Below are 25,148 nucleotides of genomic sequence, written 5' to 3' on the forward strand. Positions count from 1 at the left end.
CTGGAAAATAAGCATATTTTCAAAACAAAATGGAATGTCCCTTAAAGGCAAATAACATGGACAGACATCTAGAAATGAGGTATCAAATCTTTTGAATACATTAAATGTCATTTCAAGGTTTATTCACCCTGAAAAGTGTAAAACTGTTGCTCTGTAGCGTTATCAAAAGTCACTCCAGACCTTGGGAAGGGACTATCTGTTTGGCTGACCAAAGGAACTTGGAAAAGTGTTTGGAAAAACATGCTCACAGACATAATACACAGAAATAACACTGTTCACCTTCAAGTGAAATGTGATAAAGCTAATGTCAATAAAAGAAATGGCAGAAGCTGTGGTTTCCATCATGTATTCCCTGTGTGTGTTTTGCATCTGTGGTAGCTTCTTAATTCCTTGACGTTGTTTCCTAGTGTACTTGCTCTCTGCTCTCTAACAATCTGTTCAGTGAGCTGTGACCAGATATTGTGCATCCGAATCCCATGCTAGACTACTGATGCTAGACTACTGATGAGGGGAGGAGAGAGAGAGAGAGAGAGAGAGAGAGAGCAGGGGAGGGAGAAAGTGCAGCAGAAAACAATTTCTCCCACACGGTAGGGAGACATATCACTCTCTCTCTCTTCCCTGCATTGGAGTGCTGCTGGTTCCTCTGGATTTTCTATTTCCTCTCCTCTGGAGGAACGGTGAGTTTCTCCTTGTATCATTCATCTCTCACACTGCGCAAAATGTTTATGGAGGTTACAGTCTCACTGCAGGTGTTCCTGGGAAGGTGGCAGAATCTCTCGCTGGTTGGCTGGGTTCTATATACATCAGGCATACAAGATATACAACCTTAGCTGGGTGTGTTTTCGCGTGTGTCATGTCAATAAACATCTGTCATTTTGCTTGTAGCCACTCAGGCTAAATACGGTAGATCATCTCACATAGACACGTATGTGCAGTGTGGGTACAGCTCTGCATTTCAGATGCATTCGGCTCTTCTGGTAACCATGGCGAAGGCGGCCAGCGTAGCTGCCTGGTAATGCAACTGTGCATCTGGGATAATCAGGTGATCTGAAGGATGCTTGGAGAGAAAAGCTCATGAAACATTAGCTTGACAGGTCATTCATCATGTGTTAAGTGGAATTGACTCCGATGAAGAGCATTGCTCTGTGCGCGGAAAACGAGGTGAAAAACATTCAAAATGGGTCGAATCTGAAAACATTGTAATGTTGAATACAAATTTGGTGTCACATATGTCAACAGGTTGTTCAGACAGGATTGATCGCATGTTAATGTCTTCATAAATATGCAGAGATGCATTTGGTTGATAGGCACATCAGATGTTGTGAGTTTGTGATATTGTGCTGTTATATCATAGAGTGACATTTCAACCTGAATGTAAAGAAACAACCAAAACTGACCTTGAGCACAAAACCAGTCATAAGGGTCATTTTTTTACTAGATAAGCTTTCCATTGATGTATGGTTTGTAAGGAAATGACAATATGTGGTAGAGATGCAGCCATTTGAAAATTTTAATTTGACGGTGCAAAAAATCAAATTATTGAGAAATTTGTCTTTAATGTTGTCCAAATGAAATCCTTAGCAACACCTATTGCTAATGTTAAATACATTTTTGAAAAATTCACAGTAGGAAATTATCTTAAATTATAAAAAATATCTAACACAATATCTATTATGTAACACGATCTTTACTTAAAGGGGACAATAGTTTTTTTAGATGTCAAATAAATCTTTGGTGTCCCCAGAGTACATATGTGAAGTTTTAGCTCAAAATACCACATAGAAAATTTATTATAACATGTTAAAATTACCACTTTGTAGGTGTAAGCAAAATTGTGCCGTTTTTGGGTGTGTCCTTTAAAATGTAAATGAGCTGATGAGATGCAAACACTGATCACCATAATGGTGGTTTGTTGAAATTGAAACACAATTGTGCTGTCAATTATTTCTCTCTTTCTCTGCACTAAATGGCAGTGTCGTGATTGGATAGTGCAGATTAAGAGGTGGTATTTTTATAATAAGATCCTCTTCTGACATTACAAGGGGAGCCAAATTTCAATTACCTATTTTTTCACATGCTTGCATAGAATGGTTTACTAGTTAGTTACTGGGTTGTTCTTCACATTTTCTAGGTTGAAGCACGGGGACCCAATTATAGCACTTACCGTGGGTTCACACCAGCCATTTGAGGTGTCAAATTCACATCTACCGCGTCTAGTTTGCCGCTTGAACATTTACAGTTTACTCGCTTCATTCGCGCATAAAATTCTAGTCATCAAGACATTCACGCGAAAATTCATGGGAGGGCCTTCCATAGGCTTCTGTGACCCCGCTTGCTTCCTGTAATCATGTCACTACTAGAGCAAGCTCCTGATTGGTTAACGCGGCGCGTTTTTCCGCCAAAGTTCAAATTTTTTAACTTCCCGTGGCAACACTAGACGTGCGAATGAGACGAATCGCGTGTACCGCTTGACGCCTCTACCACGGCTGGTCTGAACACAGCATTAAACAGGAAAAATCTGATTTTCATGATATGTCCCCTTTAATATCCTAATCATGTTTGCCATTAAAATAGATCATTTTGACCATACAATCCATTGTGGCTATTGCTACAAATATACCTGTGCTACTTATGGTTTTGTGGTCCAGGTTCACATTTGTGGAAGCAAAAACTACAATAATCCATTAAAATATGTGCAGAAATGGATTAAATGTGAATGGAAAGGCAGGACTGCAATGGGAAGGTTGTGTTAGTATGAGGACAAGCATGAAGACACAGAAAGTTGATGGTGTGGAAAATGATTGTGCACATACAGTCAACAGTATTAGCTCCAGTTTTTATAGTGTGAGCGAATAGGAGAGAAAACACTGTGGTTTTCAATCATCTCCAATTGTTTATTGCATTTAATCTTTTTTTAAAGAAGATTATTGGTTGTCCAATACTAAGTTTAAGTTCCCTCACTGTCTATTTCTCAGTACTTTGAATGCCTTTTCTTACTATAGTAGTTCAGGACAAAGCAATATTTAGACCATAGACCACAAGAAGCACCGGACCATGGCTGCATTAGTTCATGGTTGGGTTAACCTGGGGTTAAGTTTAGACTAATGGCCTAAGCTGTCCCTTTAGACCAGATTTAAAGGAAGACCCATTTAGGCGTCTGTTCATTTTTATGGCGGCAGGTCAAAAACACCTCCTCCCCCACAGTGTCTGTCGGACAAGAAGCAGAAAGCCGTCGTGAATAAATCAGTCAGTTTCTTCTAAGGGGTGATCCGATGATTCCCACAGCAGTCATGCACGTCTGGGGGCCTGTTAAAATAATTGATACCATGACGAGTCAATCCGTCGCCACTTAAGGAGGTCCTCGATGCTAGAAATCCTCTTAAGCACACATATATTGAGAGAAGAACATTTTGACCCAGAATTTGAACTTACAAAGTCCCTAAAGGTTCTCAATCAAAGTCCTGAATCCTTTCCTTAAATGAAAGACAAACATTGCCTCTCAATGTTTAACCAATACCTTGAATCAAGAATGCAATTTGATAAACAAGGTGACACATGGTTCACATGACACTCCGAACACATATTTTGAATTTGTGCCCCTGGGATGAGCGGTCACGAGCCACCACTGATAAAAAAGACTGTTAAAGTGTTTGGATAATTCATATCTCACTCTATATACTTTATAAGGTGAGAGAATGAAGTTCGTCACAAAATGGCATAGTGGGTAACGGGCAGTACAGAGAAGGCCAACTTCCAAAAAAAATAAAAACCCTGCGAGGGAGGGATTTTAGGCAAAGAATAAATGTGTGATGTTAAATCACAAGTAGCTCTAGGATGCTCTCTTTTCCTTTTTTCTGCTTGAGGGATTACATCCTGCGCTGGCAAGACCTTTCTCTGGCAGACACATAACAATGAAAGAATAAAGAAATGGATGAAGAAAGAAAAAAAGAAAGAGTGTAGTAATAAACCTCAAAGCTATACAGTCATTAAGGTTTCCTGTTTGGCAGAGGCTCTGACACAAACACACACACACACACAGCATTTGAAATACTGTGTAACAAGCTCCTGTGGGGTCTGATTTACACAGACTTTTAACACAGACCAAACTGCTCTTCACATTTAAGAGGAATTTTTTTTATATATCTGACCGGCAGTGATGCAGTCTTTAATAGTGAGGTTGTGGGAGATGGGAATCTCAAAGCTCAAACGAGGTGGTGAATGGTGTGGTAATGAGTGAGTAGTCTAGTTAGTAATGACAGTAATGACCATGACTCAACTAGCTGAGAGCTGAAAACTAACAGCGCCCTCTGTTTAGAGATTACGCAATTGAAAGCAAGACCAGAGGAGACGTACAGTATCCACCTACAGTCACACCCAACAGTAGCACCACACACATCCAAGAAGCAAAACAACCTACGACTGCGTTTCAGCCACATTGAGATTAACGCAAGTTAACCGGTGTTTAATAGAATCAAGAAAATGCAAACCCAGCCCAACGCACCGGAGGGCTTGAACAGATTTGACTAGATGAGATACAGCTACTGCTTAAATCCTATAAAATGTTGGGTTTAAGGGTTAGGTTTGGGGGTAGGATTAGGATGAAAACAGCGGTTTTGGCTAGATGGGATACGGGTACAGCCTTAATCCTGTGAAATGTTGGGTTTAGGGTTAGCTTTGAGGATAGAATTGGGATGAAAACAGTGGTTCTGGCTAGGTGGGATACAGCTACGACCTTAATCCTGTGAAATGTTGGGTTAAGGGTTAGGTTTGGGTCTAGGATGAGGATGACAACATCATTTCAGACTATGGGATAGAGTTACGGCCTTAATCCTGTGAAATGTTGGGTTTAGGGTTAGGTTTGGGTCTAGGATAAGGATGCCAACATTATTTCAGACTATGGGATACAGCTATGGCCTAAATCCTGTGAAATGTTGGGTTAAGGGTTAGTTTTGGGTCTAGGATAAGGATGACAACATCATTTCAGGCTATGGGATACAGCTACGGCCTTAATCCTGTGAAATGTTGGGTTTAGGGTTAGGTTTGGGTGTAGGATTGGGATGAAAACAGTGGTTCTGGCTAGACGGGATACAGCTACGGCCTTAATCCTGTGAAATGTTGGGTTTAGGGTTAGGTTTGGGTGTAGGATTGGGATGAAAACAGCGATTCTGGCTAGACGGGATACAGCTACGGCCTTAATCCTGTGAAATGTTGGGTTCAGGGTTAGCTTTGGGGGTAAAATTGGGGTCAGAACAGCGATTATGGCTAGATGGGATACAGCTACGGCCTTAATCCTGTGAAATGTTGGGGTTAAGGTTAGTTTTGGGTGTAGGATAAGGATGACAACATCATTTCAGGCTATGGGATACAGCTACAACCTTAATCCTGTGAAATGTTGGGTTTAGGGTTAAGTTTAAGGGTAGGATAAGGATGGCAACATAATTTCAGACTATGGGATACAGCTACAGCCTAAATCCCATGAAATGTTGGGTTTAGGGCTAAGTTTGGGGGTAGTATTAGGAAAAAAAGTGCTTATCCAGTTTGATTTCATGAAATTTTCCTTCCAGCTACAACTGCCCTACTGAAAAATCCAGCTAAGACCAGCATTAGCTGTTGAGCTGGTTTTAGCTGGTCTCCCAACTTGGTTTAGCTGGTTTTGCTGGTATAGGAAGCTGGATTTGCTGGTGTAGCAGGCTGGTTTAGCTGTGTTTTGGTCACTTTTTAAGCTGGTCTAGCTGGACTAAGCTGGTCAGGCTGGAAGACCAGCTGGCCCACAGGCATGACCAGCCTTGTCAGGCTGGGAGGACCAGCGTAAGCCAGTTAGTGCCACCTTAAACCAGCTAAAACCAGCTACCAGCTTATGCTGGTCTTAGCTGGATTTTTCAGTAGAGTGGCTCGGACCGCAGCAAACAAGCCTGGAATAAAACACTCTAACATGCTTGTCTTTTTGTCGGTACATTGTGTAGTGTCGCAAGTGCAACATTGGTTGTTGTCCACTAGACACACTTTACAAATCACTACAGCACCTTAAATCAAATGGATCATGCCAAAACGGGGCTGATATTGTGTAATCTGAACCTGGTGTGTCATATATGTGCATTTAAAATGAAAAAACGTCCACAAAGGTCAGTGTGTTTCTGTAGGTCGCAGCTGATTTTAGCATTTTCACACCAAGATGAAACTAAAATCCATCCATCTTCTTTAATGCTTATAGACCCAGAGTTTGTTAGTTGGTCTAATCTAGTAAGCAAACTGCATTAGGCTGTGAACAAGGGATCAGTTTTTAGAAGTCAATGGAGAGGTCATTTAAGAGACAAATGGCATAGACAGATGGATAAGACACAATGGGGTTACAAAGTGAAGAAAAGGAAAATCATACAGTGTAAATGTAAATGCTATGCATCATACCAACTGATGTTGTTATCCAGTGGAAGAGTAAAGAGTTTATTTCGGTTTCAAGAACAAATCAATCGTGTGAGGGGGAGAGAAAGAGAAACCGAGAGAGTGTTATATGGGGGTGGAAAGAAAGAAAAGTGTCTGAGGTCTCCCTCTGAGAGAAATTCCAACAAATTCAACTCCTCTCACTGGGGTTACAGGGCATAAGCTTTATCCTCCAAAATTAGTCCACAGCTCCACAAAGAGACCGGGCCTCTATACGTCCTGCACCACCCCCATACATACACACCCACAATAAAATCTCCGATTAGTATTCTTAAAGATCTCCCCTCTTTAATTGTTCGGTCAATGGAAAGCTGAGGCCACCACTTTCACAACATAAAGCAAATAGGTTGGTATGCTCCTACTGCGCTCGAAACTTACAACGTATAAAGTTCTCATAGAGACACACGAGGTACCTCAAAAACATTGTGGTTTCTTGATAAGAGGAAGCACAGCACAGTTGATAAGATGCATTGACTTCTTACTACACTTTCAAGATGAAGGTTTTAGTGCTGTTTTATTGCTTTTTATTGTTGAGGAGACTTAACAGAGATCTTGGTTTGGTTTGATGCATCAACTTAAAATTCATTTTTGAGTACAGTTTGTGACATTGTTGAGATGTCTCTTAAACTAGGACAAACACAGACAATATTACTGAAGTACTCTCTCAAAAAAACAGCGGGGTGCACCATTTGATCTCCATTTAATTGCTGCCTATGAAATGTGACCTTGCCTTTGAAAACCCAGCTAAATTCATTATTTGTGATTTCCATCTGTACGTTTTTTACATCCTACATAATGTAAAGAACATTGTGTAAAAATATAACCTTGATATCGTTCATATTGGCTAAGTAAGGCCATGTCAAAGATCAATGTGAAATCTGAAATCCAACTTTGATTCTCCCATCTCATAAATAGATTATGAGACTTTAGCCTGAAATTCACAGGCAGAGTCACAAATAATTAAAATATTAATGCTTGAATTTCATTTATAACCTTAATTCCCTATTGGTTTAGGTGTTTTTCTGCAGAAGCCTTGTGAATCTGGTGGATAATCCACGGCAAGTCAGACACCATGTGAGCAGCGGTTCGTGTCTACCTTCGAAAGGCAGAATGCCGTTTCTGCGTGGGGTTCTTCCAGTTGTTGCACTGGTCTGTCTCTTCAGCACTGTAAATGGATTTTTCAGTGTGTTTGGGGTGAAACCGACCGTCCAAACACAAGTGAGTAGATGGGGGATAGGCCTACCCGATATTGCAAAATGGAAACCAAACTTTCCATCATTTGGTTTGAAATCATTTTTAGGTGGGTCTAAACGGTCTTTGCCTGCCACAACAATAAGAAACCCAACACTACCAGAGACGACCACGCAAAACTATACTCTTCCTTCAAAAGAGTCTGCCAGCCCCAAATATCAACTAACCACAACCGCGGCTATAAGAGTTCAAAGCAACACTGTTCAGATAGGCACCACACTGCCCTTAAAATCAGCTCAACTTCTGACAAATGAACTACTCAGGAGCACGCAGCCTTTCTATTCACCTCAATCATCTTCAAAGGCTGATCAAAATTATGATCTTGCCCTCTTGCCCTCCAATAATGCCCAGAGTACAGAGAACACACTGCAACCAACGTCACCACAGCTAACTAAACCAGAAACCCAAACGTCTGCTGCTCGGAGTACAAGCACCATGCAGACAGCTACACCAACATATACTACAGATGCCAGCAATGTTTATAGTAGTCCACAGAGTAGACCAAAAGATCCTGAGTCAATAACAGCAGAACCCAAATTACCAACAACTTCATTGCAAACCACACCAGCAGTCACAAAGCCCAAACTATCTACTGAACTTCCGACCACCATCAGCCCCGAACAAAACACATCGGGAACAGAACAAACAACATCAGAGCCAAACTGGACACATTTTAAGCCCACTGACAAAGCTTTAGATGGATTTACATTGGCAGAACAAACTACAGGCTCAAGAGAAAAGGAAATCTTGGAAAGCGTCGGCCCTGAATATTCCTCCGCCCGGCCAACAAGAGGTAAGTCGGATCTATTCTATCTTTATACTGTATCTGTTATGCTGCATTCAGACCAGCCACGTTAAAGGTGTCAAGTGAATCAATGTTAAGTCAATGTAAAGACGCGTTGGTGCGCACCTGGAGGTCTCGTGGCACAAATAGAGCTGCGCAGTAAAATAGCCCGAATTGAGCATTGCCGCAGGAAATGTGCGAGTTTAAAAATTTGAACTTTGGCAGAAAAGTTTGTCGCGCTGCGTTAACCAATCAAGAGCTTGCTCCTCGCATAAGCCCCTCCCATGATGCAAATTTCCACATGAATGTCTTGATGACTAGAATTTCACACAAGGCTTTAACGCGCAAATGAAGCAGTAAACTCAAAATGTTCAAGCAGCAAACTAGATGTGGTAGACGCGAATTTGACGCCTCAAACGTGGCTGGTGTGAACCCACGGTTTGGCTACAAGCACGCAAATACTTGTAATAACCTAATATAGCAAACAAAAATAAAAAGCTTTGCATCATTTGGTTTATCACGCACTGCCATTGGTGTATTATAATTTTTCTTATAGAAAAGGAAATCGTATCGCAGCCTTTTCCCTGACCTTGAAGTTATGTTTGATTGCAATAATTTGCACCTTTCAGACAATTGCAAAAAAACTACTGAACAACACACTTTATTTGTTAACCCAGCATTGGGTCAAAAGGGGGCAAACCCAGCTGTTGGGTTAAATTGACCAAAACAAATTATATTTGACCCAACAATGGATTAAAACAACCCAGCGTTGGTTAAATTCCAACCCAATAAGTTGGGTTCATCCCTTTTTGACCCAGCGCTGGGTTGAAAATAACCCAGTATTTTTTTAAGGTGCATGTATGAAATTTAGGATGTCATGCTACGACATGCTATTGAAATCATTGTACAATGCATACTTTTTCATGTACAGTACAGTTAGATTCAATGTATACTGTATATGCTAAGTAGTATGCTAATCCAAATGAGCTCCAAACCTGTAAGATGCCAGATGCCACCCAAACAAATTAAAACATTGTATACTGCAAATTAAAACATACCTTTAGATCTTATAAGGATATCATTGTTATATCCTGCCATGAACCAAGCTGTCCCCCCTGAAAGGTGGGTAAGCAGTGTTGTTAACCACTGTTGAATTGGCTCTGTTTGGTATCTACAGCTAAGGAGTGTATGTGTAAAGTATAGGCATGGGATTTGTATCATTGAAACAGCTAGCCGGGCGGCACTTGATCAGTATTCCAAAGGAGAGTCAGCCAATCCTCTGGGATGATGTTTTTTCCGCACCGCCTGTTCACGGATGCTGAGCATGCTGCTCTCAACATTTTGCCTCCTTTTCTCCATTCTCTCTATCCTTCTTTTTCTCTCTCCGTAATAGGCCTCTCTTGATTTCTCTTGTTTTTTCCAGCCATAAGTCTCATTTAGCCCTTCAGTCTTACGTTTTCTTTCAAGCCTCTTCTGGCTCCCAGTGATGCATTTTTTTTCTATCTGTTTTGTTCCTGTCCATCCACACTTGTTTCCTTTCAAATAAAGAAGCGTGGCTAAAGTAGTAAACATGAGATTTGGTAGAGATAGAAAGAGAAATGCACATCTATAGCTCAGATGGTAAACATGGCACTTACTGTACGATGCCCATGTTCAATTCCCATATGTATTGTATAATGTATCTATTGTTCAAAATGTACAGTACGGCTTCAATGCACTGGTTAAAATTGTTTTGGATAATAAAGAGAGAGATATCTAGGGATGTACTAAAACATGTCTGCTATAAAAAGAGCATGCTTCTAAGTGGTGTGCGCGAGCATGAAACAGCAAATTATTGACTAATGTCTGGGTCACCTTGGGTCTTCTGGAGGTGTAAGCAGCCACAAATTGCTTATCCCCCACCTTAAAAAACACGCTAGAGCAAAGAGCAAGGTCAATTTCCACACTGAATCTGAAAGGAGGAGGGGAAAGCAGGAAATGAAGATTGGGTGAACATAGGGAAGAAAGAAATTGAAATGGGGTTTATAAACTGAGTGTGAGAAATGAAGCCTGCTCAAAAATACACATAATTTCTCGGTACTAAATAAAGAATAGTTCATCCAAAAAGGTATTTTTCTGCTCACCCTCATGTCCTTTCAAATCATACTGTATGGTGTTATTTCCAGACTGATCACATGGAACGTCGTATAGTTTATAGTCCTGAAAAATGTGATTAATTGGCACAAATTTCAGCTTTTTCGTGCCTTGAGCACGAATGTGCAAACTAGATTTCTGAAAAAAATGTGAAGTGGTGCTTGCCATGGCAAAATTCAGAAAAAAATAAAATATTATAAAATTGTTAACCTGACTCAAAAAGTCAATCCTTATATCTCTACGATATTCTGATGCAGAGATATAGGCTTTGTTTATTTTCCCGTTGCTAGAGTACCTCTGTTTGGTTGCTTTGGAGTGAATTGGCATACACCAGTGATTATACTCCAAGTCACAAGTAAAATGAACCAACCCCCAGGTCTCTACCATAGATATGTATAATAAAGGATAGATGTGTTACGACGGAGTCTCTAACATCATCACCTGGCGGCCATCTTACCACAGGCAGCTCGTTCACTCGTAGCATTGAGTTTTAATGGTACAGGTACTTTTAAATGACCATAACTTGCTAAATTTTCTACCAATTTTCAAATAGTTTGGTTTCTTACAAACGTTAATAACGTGGCAACAATTCTGGATGCTATAACATGTTTCATGAATTTTTTTTAGTATAATTATGCAGTGTCATAGGTACATCTTTGACGTTTATAACAAACCAAACCGTTTGAAAATCGGTAGAAAATTGAGCAACTTATGGTCATTTAAAAGTACCTGCACCATTAAAACTCAACACTACCAGTGAGCGAGCTGCCTGTGGTAAGATGGCCGCCAAATGCGAACGTTCCACTCAATTGGCCAGCAGCGCGGGTTAGACATCTAGCCTTTATTATACATATCTATGTTCTCTACGATGTTCTGATGCAGAGATATTCACTCGGAGCTATGACCCGTCAATGTTCGGCATAATGTTATGTTTATGGGATTTTTCTGGTGATATTTCACCCCCTGTGCGAACACCGTGCATCCGATCACTTATAAAAGTAATAGCACACCTCTCCTCAATAAGCTGGTCAGTTTGAGCCCTCATTTATGGGTCTACGACAAAGCATGCGGGAAAAGTTACGCATTGAAGTTCTGTCCAGATGGCTTTGCATAAATGCAAGCATCACTAATAATGACAGAATTGAACATAGCCAGCACCTCTTTATGCAAACACACATACAAAACCATCACCAGATTGTTTTGTACAGTAAATGCCTATTAGTTACACATATTTGAAGGTATACAGAGAAACAGATCATAATTGGTCATTTAAACAGGGCAACCATGTGACTGCAGTCTGCATTTGTCACACTGAATATGCATTTGACACACTTTTTCTTTGGTGAAATGTTTCAACATTTGATTATATTAATGATGCTAGCGGTCTAGGCGACTCTGACAGAGAGTGGTAGAGGACGTTTGATGCTTCATTTGAAGCCAGCGGGTGGAATTGATAAATGAATCAGCTTCTCTAAATCTATGCAGGGACACAGAAGTACAGTATGCACAAGGTTGATGTTAGGAAAATGCAGAACTAGCCTATTCATGTACTACACATTATATACTTGCTGGAATATTGAACTATTTGATATAAGCTTAATAGAGTAAGTTATTACAGTGGGATCTTTGGGAATCATTGAGCTGATATTAAACACTCTGCCCTCATTGTGTCAGGGCTCTTTTAAGTCTCTGTAAGGTGCGTGTAAGCACAACACAGCCACAAGCAACCTACTGTAATGTGTTTTGAAGCTTCATATAATGGGAGGGATTTGTTTTGAATTAGTTTTGACAATTCTGCTTGTTTACAAAGTTATAATTTGGTGTTTTGATACTATCACAGTACACTGTAAAAAATGCAGCATTCAACATATATTTTTATGCTGCTTTAAGTGTTTTCCACTTTGAAATAACTTGTGTTATCAGTTAAAGTAATTTTTTAAGTTGATCAAACTTTACTTTTTACGGTGCACTTGAAAAACAAAGTCACTCAGGTTCAGATCATGGCATTGACGTAACTAGGTTAGGAACTATTCTCGCTTTTTCTCCCCAATCTTTCATTCAGCACCACTTCTGTTCTCTGTTTTCTCAGCAGGCTTTGCTCGAGAGGAAGGAGATAAGAGTACAGGGAAAAGTGCTGATCTGACAACGCATGAGCCACACGGCGAGCAGACAACAACATCTACCGCAACGACCCACAGGAGCACAGGTAATTAAAACTGATGGCCCCAATATACGCTTGTATGTAATATACACCTCTCATAACTGTACTCAGATTGCATTGCGCATGAGTCAATTTTCAAAAGACAACAAGACCACTTACCGGAGTAAACAACAGCACAGGCCAACCTCTTACTAACTAATAGTTGTTATTCTATTAATTGGTGAACTATTTTAGGTAGGTTTGTGAAGAGCTTTTTTGAAGCTTAAAGTAGGCGGTGCCTGCCGTCGCCATCTTGGCCGCACGTCATCGTTCATCACTCGTGGATTACAAAAAATACATCCCCCTCACAGTTGTCATGAGGGGCAAAATGAGTTATATAGACCAAAAACACTTTTTGTACCAGCTGTAACCATTTTTACTACTGAAAAGTTGAGTCTTTTAAGGCTATATGGGGATTGAGTCCCTTTTACGATTTTTCTGTAATATGTCCCTGGACCACAAAACCAGTCATAAGTAGCACCAGTTTGTTGCAATAGCCAACATTACAATGTATGGGTCAAAATTATAATTTTTATTCTAACAATCAGTAGCATGTTAAAGGGATATTTGATAAATGCTATCTGGCGTTACCAGAAGCGAGTTATTTTCGTTTATAAAGTTTAAAATATGGATATTTCTACAACACCACCACGCGGATTACCCTCAGAAGACCTTTTTTAATCATCGTGGAGCCTTTTGGATTTATTTGTGAAGGATGGATGCACATTTTTTGGACTTGAAGGACGTGGACCCACTGACCAGTACATTACATTTGATTAACTGGAAGATCTAAAACATTTTCTAAAATAACTGAAAATGTGTTTGTCTGAAAAATGATTGACATATGCATCTCAAATGGCTTGGGGGTGAGTAAATCATGGGTTTAATATCATTTTGGGCCGAACTATCCCTTTAAGTAAAGATCATGATCCATCAAGATATTTTGTAAATTTCCTACTGTTAAAACATCAAAGATTTATTTATCATTAGTTTTATGTGTTGCTAAGGACTTAATTTGGACAACTTTAAAGCAACACCGAAGCCCGACAGAATTTGGCCCGAACCCGAAAGTACATTTTGATTGACAGCTTTTTAAAAGCCCGAACCCGTTTACAGTTTTTGGATGTAAGGAGCCCGAACTCCCGCGGTATAACTCCTCCTTCTTCATTTTTTCGTATGTTATCGGAAAGATTCGGTAAAGCTAATCTTTCTTTTATAAATCTGATTAAACTAAAGACTCTTCGGAGATATAAAGGATGTCATACTACTCTATAGGTACTCCAGATTAACATCAGAAATGCAGAAACAGCGTGTGTTACGTGAGCTTTAAAATAACGTTTCCAAAAAAGTTTCAGTCGTTCATCCACTTCAAACAGGGTGAACGGCACTTTCACATTCGCTTTGCCCCCCTCTATCGGCCAAAACCGACTAAAGAAGTTTCCAACCATCGGGTCGCGGTCCTGTAGCTCGAGTGAAAACTACAAAAACTTGCTTTACGGCAGTGGCGCATCCTGCAGGCTATGGGAGGAGCATACTCGGCACGTACATATAAAACAAAGATACCATTACCTAGCGTTCATGCAGCTTTTCAATTGTCATCATGAAAAGGAAGGGTTTCATTTCGGAGGAGACGAAAAAAAGTAGGGTAAATTATTTACGACAGTGGTAATGGACAATTCCGCTTCCAACCTGTAGGGGGAGCAAAAAGTAAAAACTCTTTAGTGTTGCTTTAAAGGCGATTTTCTCAATATTTTTTGCACCCTCAGATTTCTCAGCCAATTATTGTCCTATCCTAACAATCCATACATCAATGGAAAGCTTACTTATTCTGCTTTTAGATAATGAATTTCAACCCAGGTGAAAAAGTAGTAAACTTCCATAATGTACTTAAAAGGAAACTCCACTTTTTTTGAAGGTGTGCTAATTTTCCAGCTCCCCTGGAGTTAAACATATGATTTTTGCTGTTTTGGATTCCATTCAGCTGGGTCTGTCGTTACCACTTTTAGCATGGCTTAGCATAATCCATTGGATCTGATTAGACCATTAGCATTGTGCTAAAAAATAACCAAAGAGTTTCAATATATTTCTTATTTAAAACTTGACTCTTCTGTAGTTACATTGTGTATTAAGACCGACAGAAAATTAAAAGTTGTGATTTTCTAGGCCGATATGGTTAGGAACTATACTCTCATTTTGGCGTAATAATCAAGGACTTTGCTGTCGTAACATGGCTGCAGGAGGCACAATGATATCACGAAGTGCCCAAAAATAGTCCCCTTACTAACTTTCAACGGCAGGGGACTATTTTCGGGCACTGCTTAATACGGTATCATTGTGCCTCCTGTACTTCTTAGGATGTTCTTAAGATTGTCTAAGTGTACTTATTTGACACCATGAATATGAACTATTGTGGCCCAGGATAACATATGTTTACTATAAAGATGCCATTGTTAAACTATGGTTACTATAGTAAGACAATGGTATATCTGTGGTTACTGAAATAAAAGCTTGCTTTGACAGCAGCAGAGAAACAATATAATTCTGTGACTGTTATACATTTTTATACTTAATATTTTCTTAATATATAATTATTAAGAAATACAAAACTCGATCTGTCCATTTTGCACGTGATTGGTTGTTTGGTGCCGACGTCACTCTTTCATGTGCACGAGAGACCTGCCCAAGAGAGTTACACAACATCTCAGCAGAGCAGATCTATCAATGTATGGGCGTTGTGTTAAGTGTGCCACCTTCCTCTTTTGATCACGAGGTGCATTTAAAGAGACCCAACTACTTTTCAGCAGCACCTAACCCACATTTTCCCTGTCACATTAAGTGAGCTAACCTAAATTCCATGAATAGATGGACAAATATACCACATTGATTTAAGAACCAGGTTGGGAGGATATGTGTGTGTTTGTGGGCCTTCTCATTGCGTAAACAGTATGACAAGCCCCGACACTGGCTATTGTTACTTAAATATAGATGCAGAAGATTTATGCACATTATTGTCCTGTATATTTTGGATCAGATTTACATGTATGCACTTGCTCAGCTGTACATTTGATCACTATGAGATGCTAATGCACTGCCAGTCCACCCTGACTTCATCAATTTGTATGGAAACGTTCTAGCCTATTGCAGCTTATGAATAGTATTATTAAAGAGGGCAGAGATAGTGAAAACCCTTGCTTTAATCTAACCATAACGCAGGTCAGATAGTGTAAGTCTGTATAACAATAGACCGTGCATATCTTTAAAGAGGGCTTTCCATTAACCCCATGTGGATCCGTGGAGACGTTTGTCTTTGGTCTGCTTCCTTTTCCCTCCCACTGAACTTCCTGTCAAAACAATTACAATGCACTACCGTAATAGCATCGTATGGAAGGCCAGAGCTGTGTGATAATGTTGTCTTTACCTCCTGTGTTAAATGCCTGTGTGTCTGGTTTGTTGTGGAAGTCTGTGTCAGTAATTTCCACCTATTGAGTGTCATGCAGTCTGGCCGTGTTGTGGCAGGGATTGTGCTCCGATTGATCCCTGACTGAAACTTTGGCTGATGTCCAGATATCGGTCAGATTTTCCACACCCCATGTGGCTGGCACAAGCGTATGAGAGGAAATGAAGAGGGAGGACGCACAAAGCTGCCACAACAATCTTTCTTATCAGTGCCCGGCCTCCACGCCACCCACTTCCTATGTCTGCCCTGCACACTTTTTCCTCACGGGAGAATGACACATTACACACCCACCGGATAATTAAATACAAATAACTATTCTTGTGAAGACTTACTCAGCCTTTTAAAATGGCATTGAGGGCTCACTTTTTGTATATTAAAGGTAAACATCATCGTTTTCAATACTTTATTATCTTCTTACCTCAACTTATACAAATTAATACATACCTATATTTGTTCAATGTGTGCACTGCAGCGCCTCATGAATGTGTTAGCATTTAGCCTAGCCCCATTCATTCCCTAGGATCCAAACAGGGATGAATTTAGAAGCCACCAAATACTTCCATGTTTTTCCTATTTAAAGACTGTTACATGTAGTTACACGAGTAAGTATGGTGTCACAAAATAAAACTTTAGTTTGGAGCCATAGGAATGAATGGGGCTAGGCTAAATGCTAATGCATTCAAGAAGCGCTGTATAAAGATTAAAAGTGCACGCATTCAAAAAAGAAAGGTATGAATTTATTTATCTAAGTTGAGGTAAAAACATAGTAAAATATTGAAAAACTGTGGTGTTTTCATTTAAAGGTACTATATTATCAATATTATATTATCATCTATATTATCAAGACCTTACATAATGAACTGTATTATTTTTATTACATTAGAATGAGCCATTTTTATCTACATATACCGTGGGTCTCCTTACATGGAAGTCGCCGCCATGTTTCTACAGTAGTCCTAAACGCACAAACTGTTTTAAAGAGAACGTTTCGTCCCTACATTGTGTCGGATGCAACGTGTTTGTCCTGTGGCAGCTACCGTAGCTTCTCATTGCGTTTCGAAATTAAGGGGTGAGCTGTGTTTGCAATTCGCAATGTCGCCGCTAAAAAAAAAACACTGGACCTTTAAAGCAACACCAAAGATTTTTTTTACCTTAAAATAACGTTTCCAAAAAAGTTTCAGTGGTTCATCAACTCAAAACAGGGTGAACGGCACTTTCACATTGGCTTTGCAGCCCTCTATCGGCCAAAACCGCACTAAAGAAGTTTCCAACCGTCGGGTAGTGGTCCTGTAGTTCGAGTGAAAACTACAAAAACTTGCTTTACGGCAGACCTACAATCCAATCAGAGCCAGCTATGCTGCAGTATTTACGACAGTGGTAATGGACAATTACGCTTCTAACCTGTAGGGGGAGCAAAGAGCAAAAACTCTTTAGTGTTGCTTTAAAAGTTAGTTTGTGTTTCCAGTTTTTTTACTGTCCTCTACAATTTTAATAACCCATAATCTGTCCCCTTTATTCTGTCAATCCTGAAGCTCTATTGAGACATCTATATTAACTCTTTCCCTACCACTAACAAGTTATCTTGTCAATTAAGAGAAAACGCTTCCCTTCCAATGACGAGTTTTTATGGCGATCCATATTTCCACTATTATCCACTAGATGGCGATCTTACCCACCTTATAAAACACTGAAGCATCTACTGATTCGAAAACAGTACAAACTCTGTGTATGTTTTGATCATCGCTCTGAATCCGATCTCTAACAAAAATCCTTTACAAAAATGAAATTATCTCAGCTTTTTGCTGAAAGTTTGGTATTTTTTAAATCTACCCATATCTGAGAGGTGATAAAAAGAGATCAAATTAAGATAGGTTTTTTTTTAAAGCAGAGGGTCTGTTCTAGCATTTAATATATTGTATGTTTATATATTTAAAGAATAAGATTATCTGGAAGCAGTGGTGGCTCGTGACTGCTCATCCGAGGGGCGCAAATTCAAAATAAGTGTGTGTTGCTTGTGTTTTTAATATATGTGTTTGTTGCATCATGTGAACCATGTGCATCACATGTTTTGTCAAAATAAGTGCCTACTGCACATGCGTCAAAACCGTTTATGATAAAAGAGTGTTCACAAAATACACGCAAGACACTAACTTAACAGTAAACTCTTATCACGCATGAGATTATGCGAGTATCTGGTGAGCATAAGCGTCTATTTTTTCATTAACCCTTTAGATGCATCTACAGCAGGCACTTATTTTGACAAGACACGTGATGCACACAGGATATCTCGACGTGCAGAACACATATTTCGAAATTACAAACCACACACATGACGGGCTACATACATGTTGTGACGAACTTCGTATTGTGCGCCCTCGAAAAAAGAAGTCACCGGCCGCCACTGTCCGGAAGGCGTAACTTTTGTGAAAACCTGGCGCTAACTTGCATCTTTTTTTTTAAATGCTGGCGGGGAAAGAGTTAAACAAATGACCTCAGCGTACTCAGGCAAACCAAATTTTAAGTGGATTTGAAATGTACATGTAACCTATATTTAATCTGACATTAAAGTGTGCAAACAGCTATCTTCATGTCATGCGATAGGTCTAATGAGTGCTGCTTAGTGGTTTGTGTTGTGGTAGACTTGATTAAAGAGAAATATCTAATGAGCACTATGCACACTACCATTAGTCATTGATGGCTATGTGTGATTATCTATTGCCACCCTCAGAATAAACACTACATGGTGTTTTCACATTCTAACCCAGTGCTGACCACAGAACGGGCACGGTGAGTATATTTAGCCGAAGCAGTGGTCATCAGCCACGGCCAAAACCAGCGCTTAAACATACCAGACCCACCTTTTTGGGAGTGACCCGTGTCTATGCATAGGCTTTTTGAGACGGAGGAAGATCGTAAATACAGCTGGGTGTAACAAAAAATGTCACTTGCAAACATATAAAAGACGATAGAAGAAACCCATATGAGGCAGGGTCTCACTAGCATTGAAATGTTGCATCCATTCATAACATAGGGGTTGGCTGAATCCTAAACAATAAGACTATTTCAACTAAATTTTGTGGCTTTTAACGATGCTGGAGTACCAATGTTTTTGTGTTAAAGCTCTGTGGTTTCGTCTCATGGGTACAATAAACTCACTGGCTCTTTCAAGAAGGCTGATAGTAGCGGCTTAGATGAGCTACGGCTGTGATCTGCTCTATAAAGGGTGTAATTAGATGTGTCAGTCTCTGAAGAGCTGACGCACATATCTGCGCTGTTATACACGGCTCTGGTAGCTAATATTCCTACTCTTTGATGGATTCGCACGTCAGTCGTGGATTCACTGGAAGGCAATATGCTTTTTTAAATGTCTCATAATTTTAGGGCCACAAAAACAGCTGTCATGATGGGTTTCCTGTGCAATGATGTCATGTATATAGTGGTCTAGGAACGAATTTTTACATCACCCTTAAATAAAACATTTAGGGACCTGGAAAATGACAAGGCCAGGATGGCTGTCACACACATGGTATTTCGCATGTTGTTCCAATTCTCCACTATGCAGCCCTAATGAATCTAACACTCTTAATGCACCAGAGCCAAGCCACAGAATCCAAAATCAAAAACAGCAACCTCCTCCCACGTCACGGCGTTCTCCGAAACAACCGATTTGATCACAGTTACATTTAAATGGAAACAACAGATGCCATGTCTCCGCCTTTCGTGGCAGTCCACCCTGTAACCCGGTTTCTTAAAAAAAAATCTTGCCCTCTTCATATCATTTCTGATTGTTGGGTTTGTCTATTGCTGTGAAAAAAATGCTTTAAAATTTAAATGCTTTCCTAGATTTAGTGAAACATGCTTGACTGCTGCCTCAAATATGCCCTCTACTGGTGATGGTTATGACAAAAAAACAATCTTGGTCCTTGAGTACCCCCTCCTAGGAAGTTTTAGATGGCTGCTTATCTAACACACCTGATTTAACTCGTCGGTTTGTTAGGGAGACATGTGAACCATTCTGGAAGGAGGCTGATGAGTCAAATCCGGTGTTTTACGTAAGGAGACATCTAAAACATTCTGGGAGGGGGTACTAGGGAACCAGGATTGGGAAACACTGCAGTAAACAAATCATAGGTTGTCTGAGATGGCAGTAATAGCAGACTGGCTTGGTTGTCTGTGGCCTACCCATTTTATGTATGTACTAGAGGTCTTCTCCGGCCCAAAGAAATGTACCCAACCCGAAATGACCTGAATCACTTTATACCTTTTTAAAATATTTTTTTAAAAAGAAAGACCCGACCCGAGACAAACTAGAAAATTAGACCCGAGTCCGACCCAAACTAGTGGCAACTTTTTTTAACCCGACTGGACCCGAATGTAAACGCCACTGACGTGTGTGCATTCTGCAGACCCACACTCCGCAGTCAGACAGAACAAAACTTTGGTGGCCTCGTTGAGAGGTTTGAAAAGGACATTGACACACACACGTGAGAGAGTTGAGGGTCTTCTCGGGTCTGTTCGGCAAAAACACATTTATTTTAATTACCCGAGACGCGATGCCGCTATTATTGTACCTGACCCGTGTCCGAGGCACATGTAAAACTTTTAGACCCAAACCCAATCGGGTCTCGGTCGGACCTCGGGTTTTCGGATCCAAGTCGACCCGTGAAGACCTCTAGTATGTACGTGACCAGTGGTGGCTTGTGACTGCTCATCTGAGGGGCGCTAATTCAAAATAAGTGTTCGAAGTGTCATGTGTGTAATTCCTTTTTTCAAAATGTGTGTTCTGCGCGTCGAGAGATCCTGTGTGCATCACGTGTTTTGTCAAAATGAGTGCCTGCTGCACATGCGTCAAACCATTTATGATAAAAGAGACGCTCACGTTCACAAAATACGCAACACACTGCCTTAACAGTAAACTCTGATTACACACGAGATTATGCGAGTATCTGGCAAACGCGAGTGTCTCTTTTATCATAAACCCTTTAGACCCATCTGCAGCAGGCACTTATTTTGACAAGACACGTGATGCACAGAGGATCTCTCGAGCGCAGAACACACATTTTGAAAATGGAACCACACACATGGCGGGCTACATACATGTTGTGATGAACTTCGCATCGAGCGCCCTCGAAAAAAGAAGTCACTGGCCGCCAATGTACATGACCAATTTGCTAATTTTGTAAGTAACTTTCTTTTAAAATATTATATTTATATCGGAGCCAATGGTGTAGTGGACAACAGTGATGCGCGGGTCAATGTATAAACAACCCGCACCCAACCCTCGTTCAACTAACTCGCCCGCAACTCAGACCGCAAACAAAATAAAATAAATAGTGTACCCGACCCGCTCCCTGGCCCGCATTTTTAAAAGTAGTAATTGTTTAAAATAGTTAACTGGTGTCTTTATTTCAAACGACCCGACCGACCGCGACCCAAATATAATTAAAAATATTTTGGGATGACTCGTAACCGCGGCTAAAGGTCCTTTGCCAATCTCATACCCCTCTCTCCAACCTGTACTGTCCTGTCCTCTCCTTAAATACTGTCTATCAAATAAAGGCAAAAATGGCCCCATATATAAACCAGTCATATGGTCAATTGTATACATAATATCTGAATAGCTGAATAAATAAGCTTTCAATTGATGTATGGTTTGTTAGAATCAGACAATATTTTGCTGAGATACAACTATTTGAAAGTCTGGAATCTAAGGGTGCAAAGTTATTAAAAAAAAAGTCCTTAGCCACACATATTACTAATGATAAATACATTTACGGTAGGAAATTTACGAAATATCTTCATGATACATGATCTTCACTTAATATCCTAATGATTTTTGGCATAAAATGAATAATTTTGATTCATACAATGTATTGTTGGTAGCAATAGCCAAAATATACTGGTTTTGTGGTCCAGGGTCCCATTTGTCTAAAAAGCATATTAGTGTTTTTGAATGAGGTTTGCATGCAACACATACTTCAGTACAATCCTTTTTTTTTCAGAAATGCCCACCACATCGTCTGAGGACTGGCTTACAGATTTCACAGAAGAATCTGCACTACCAGACTGCAATGCTGAGCGTTCTGGAATATGCAGCTCTGTGGACACTTGGCCCACCCCTGTACCAAGCAATGGGAGCACACCCTTCATCTCCACAAACCAATCTCAAAACCCCATCGCATTTCCGGTGCCACCAATGTTTGTGGCACTGTATTCTGACTGGAACAGCGCCCTGGCAACATGGGGTTCAGCATGGGAAGCGCACATTTACGGACTGGGCACTGTTTTCTGCCTAGTTGCATTGGCCTCCACCCTAAACCTCCTCTGCCTGCCTCTACAGTACCCATCAGGCTGTGGCTACTTTGCTCTGGTCAGTCTCTCTCTAGTGGCTGCTGGCTGCACTCGGGCCTTCGCCCTGGTATACGATGCTTATGGATATCAGGACCGCATGGCATCTACTGAAGCCTCACTGTTACTTTACGAAGCACCATTTCCTTGCATGACTGCGGCGTTTGGCCTGGTGTTCCTGCTCCTGTCAATGCGATCCCGAATGCAGCTCTCCTATTCAGCCTTTCAGAGACCCTGCTTCCTGGCCTGCTTGGTGTTGTTGCACTTTGCAGCTGCATTTGGCCCTGTTGCATTCCTCCATGCTGACCAGAAGGGCGCACTCTGCCTATTTTTCTCCTTGATCTCCAGGGGCGCCTTTGTGGCTCTTGCAACTTTCCTATCAGTTGCATATTTTGTGTTCTACTGCTATGTTCGTGCTGACTCCAAGCATATTTATCATCTAAACAACACGTCACCAACTCCAGCTGAACGTTTCAACCGTTGCCCGTTCGCCGAAAGCAGAGATTGGGACCGGGCAGCAGCTGCAGTGCTGCTATCTGCAGTCTTCTCTCTGGCTTGTGCAGGACTCCAGCTTTACGCCATGCTGCACGCTCTCGGCCTGGCTGGAAGTGCCGAGACCTTTCGGCCGTGGCCGTGGTGGACTTTCCAGTTCAGCTGTCGAGCGTGTGAAGCTGTGGTCTGTCTCACACTTGTTATGGTAGTTGCTCAGCCAGTCTACTGTTCTGACCACCTTCCCCAGCCAGGTGGTTGTTGGACAGAACTGCTTGCGGCGAAGTCACCCATCATTCCCGGGAGCTACCAGTGGACTCTATCCCAGCAGGAGAAGTTGGCCATTTGTGATTCAATTGGGCATGGAGAAACGGAGTGCCTACCCTTGTACACACTGGTGGATGAACGTCTAGGGAGCTTGAATGGCCTTGACCTTTTATACCATAGTAACCGGGCATTGGCCTTTCGTGACCTAGACCTCGACATGCCTAACAATCTGCCTAACATCGGTGCCCCCTCTGGAGGTTCATCGTGTACCAGCGACTCAACAGCAGATCTGCGCCCACCATCACCCATAAATCTGCGGAGAAGCATCGATGAGGCACTATTTAGCGAGTCTCTCTTTCCCATGAGTCTCTTCAGTCCCTTGCGGCCCTTTACTGTCAGTGACCGCTCCCTGGATGTTAGGGAGACCAACACCAGCAGAGCCCAATCCCTCCAAGACACTCTTACGCCTGATCCAGGCCTATACAGGACATCATCCTGTGTGGAGGTCCTACCACTGACCCCCCTTTCCTCCCAAACCCAACAAGGTGGTCCTTCTTTGGGTTTTCCTCCATCTCCCTCCTTGTCGTCCTCCACGTGCTGCTCATCTCCAGAACGCTGGAAAGGCAGCTCCAGTTCTTCATCCATCTACAGGCAGTCATTGGGTGGTTCCTCGCTAGTTTTGTGCTCAAGTCCAGAGGGATTCAATCCTCCACCCTCTACCCTCAGTGGTAGTTCAAACCACACCGCCACCTCTGGCCATCAGGAAGGTGGCTTACAGAGACCCTACAGAACATTAAACTCACAGGAAAGTCTGGACCAGCAGACAGGATTTGACCAGTCTATCCAAGAAGAGTTTATCACTGTGTGCAGACAAATAGACTCTCTTAGCGTATGCAGTGAGACTATTGACCTTTAAGGGGAGACTTCTACATCCCAACACAGAAATGATCGGCAGACAAGATGGTCTAATAAGCAGGTTTGCTGAGGTGCCAAATCAGATTTGAATGTTAGGTAGACTGTATTGGTTGAATGTCTCAAAGGCAAGTCCCCCAAAAAGATGGAATCTTGGGACTATTTTCTCGGAAAGGATTAAGTGCCAACAACTGCCAGAACTTGTTTTTGTACAAAACTACTTAATTATTATTGGTAAGCAAATTTGTATTTGTAAAGCATTTGTTTTGAAATTTCTCTACAATGTTAACAGTGTAATGTTTGCAGGCATTTGTACAAATTCCCTTTGTCTATATTTAATAATACTGTGAGAGTGCAAACTACTGATAACCATTACTGTTCAATACTATGAATTGTTAACTACAGAAATGGGGTGCAAGTGCTTTAAAATTTAAAAATCAGCTTGTGCTTTTGGCCCTCAGCTACACAAATACCAGCAAACCTCTGTGTTTGCAAATATGCATTATAGTGTTATTGAAGGAGCCCAATCATTTTTCTAAAAGGGCATAAATGCGGTTGCTGCACCCTCTTCTGGTGAACACCTAACACTTCATGAACTGAGCTATAGACTGCCGTTTCATTCATCTTGTTTGTTGTGTATCTTTGATATAAACTACAATGAATAATTTATTTATCTGCCAGGTTATACTCCAAATACTTGATACACTGTTACTCAATACATATTAAGAATGAAGAAAAATGACTTTGTACATTTTATAGCGTGCATGTTTTGAAAACATGAAGTGTGTGAAACTGCTGATCCATCTAATGTTTGTTAGAGACTGGAGATTTTAAATAAAACATATATGGAAAATGCTGACATTATATAC

At 40.9% G+C, this 25,148-nt stretch overlaps 1 protein-coding gene across 1 annotated transcript; it reads left to right on the forward strand.

Annotated features, from left to right (window-relative positions):
- Positions 1–527: 527 nt before the first annotated feature.
- Positions 528–25,132, forward strand: prrt4b (proline rich transmembrane protein 4b). The gene is made up of 4 exons (XM_073867841.1): positions 528–677; positions 7,453–8,482; positions 12,699–12,812; positions 22,266–25,132. The coding sequence occupies exons 2-4, from the start codon at positions 7,549–7,551 to the stop codon at positions 24,281–24,283; spliced, it is 3,066 nt and encodes a 1,021-aa protein (XP_073723942.1). The 5' UTR covers positions 528–677; positions 7,453–7,548; the 3' UTR covers positions 24,284–25,132.
- The last annotated feature ends 16 nt before the right edge of the window (positions 25,133–25,148 follow it).

Source organism: Misgurnus anguillicaudatus, chromosome 1 (genome assembly GCF_027580225.2).
Source record: "Misgurnus anguillicaudatus chromosome 1, ASM2758022v2, whole genome shotgun sequence".
Lineage (NCBI taxonomy): Eukaryota > Metazoa > Chordata > Actinopteri > Cypriniformes > Cobitidae > Misgurnus > Misgurnus anguillicaudatus.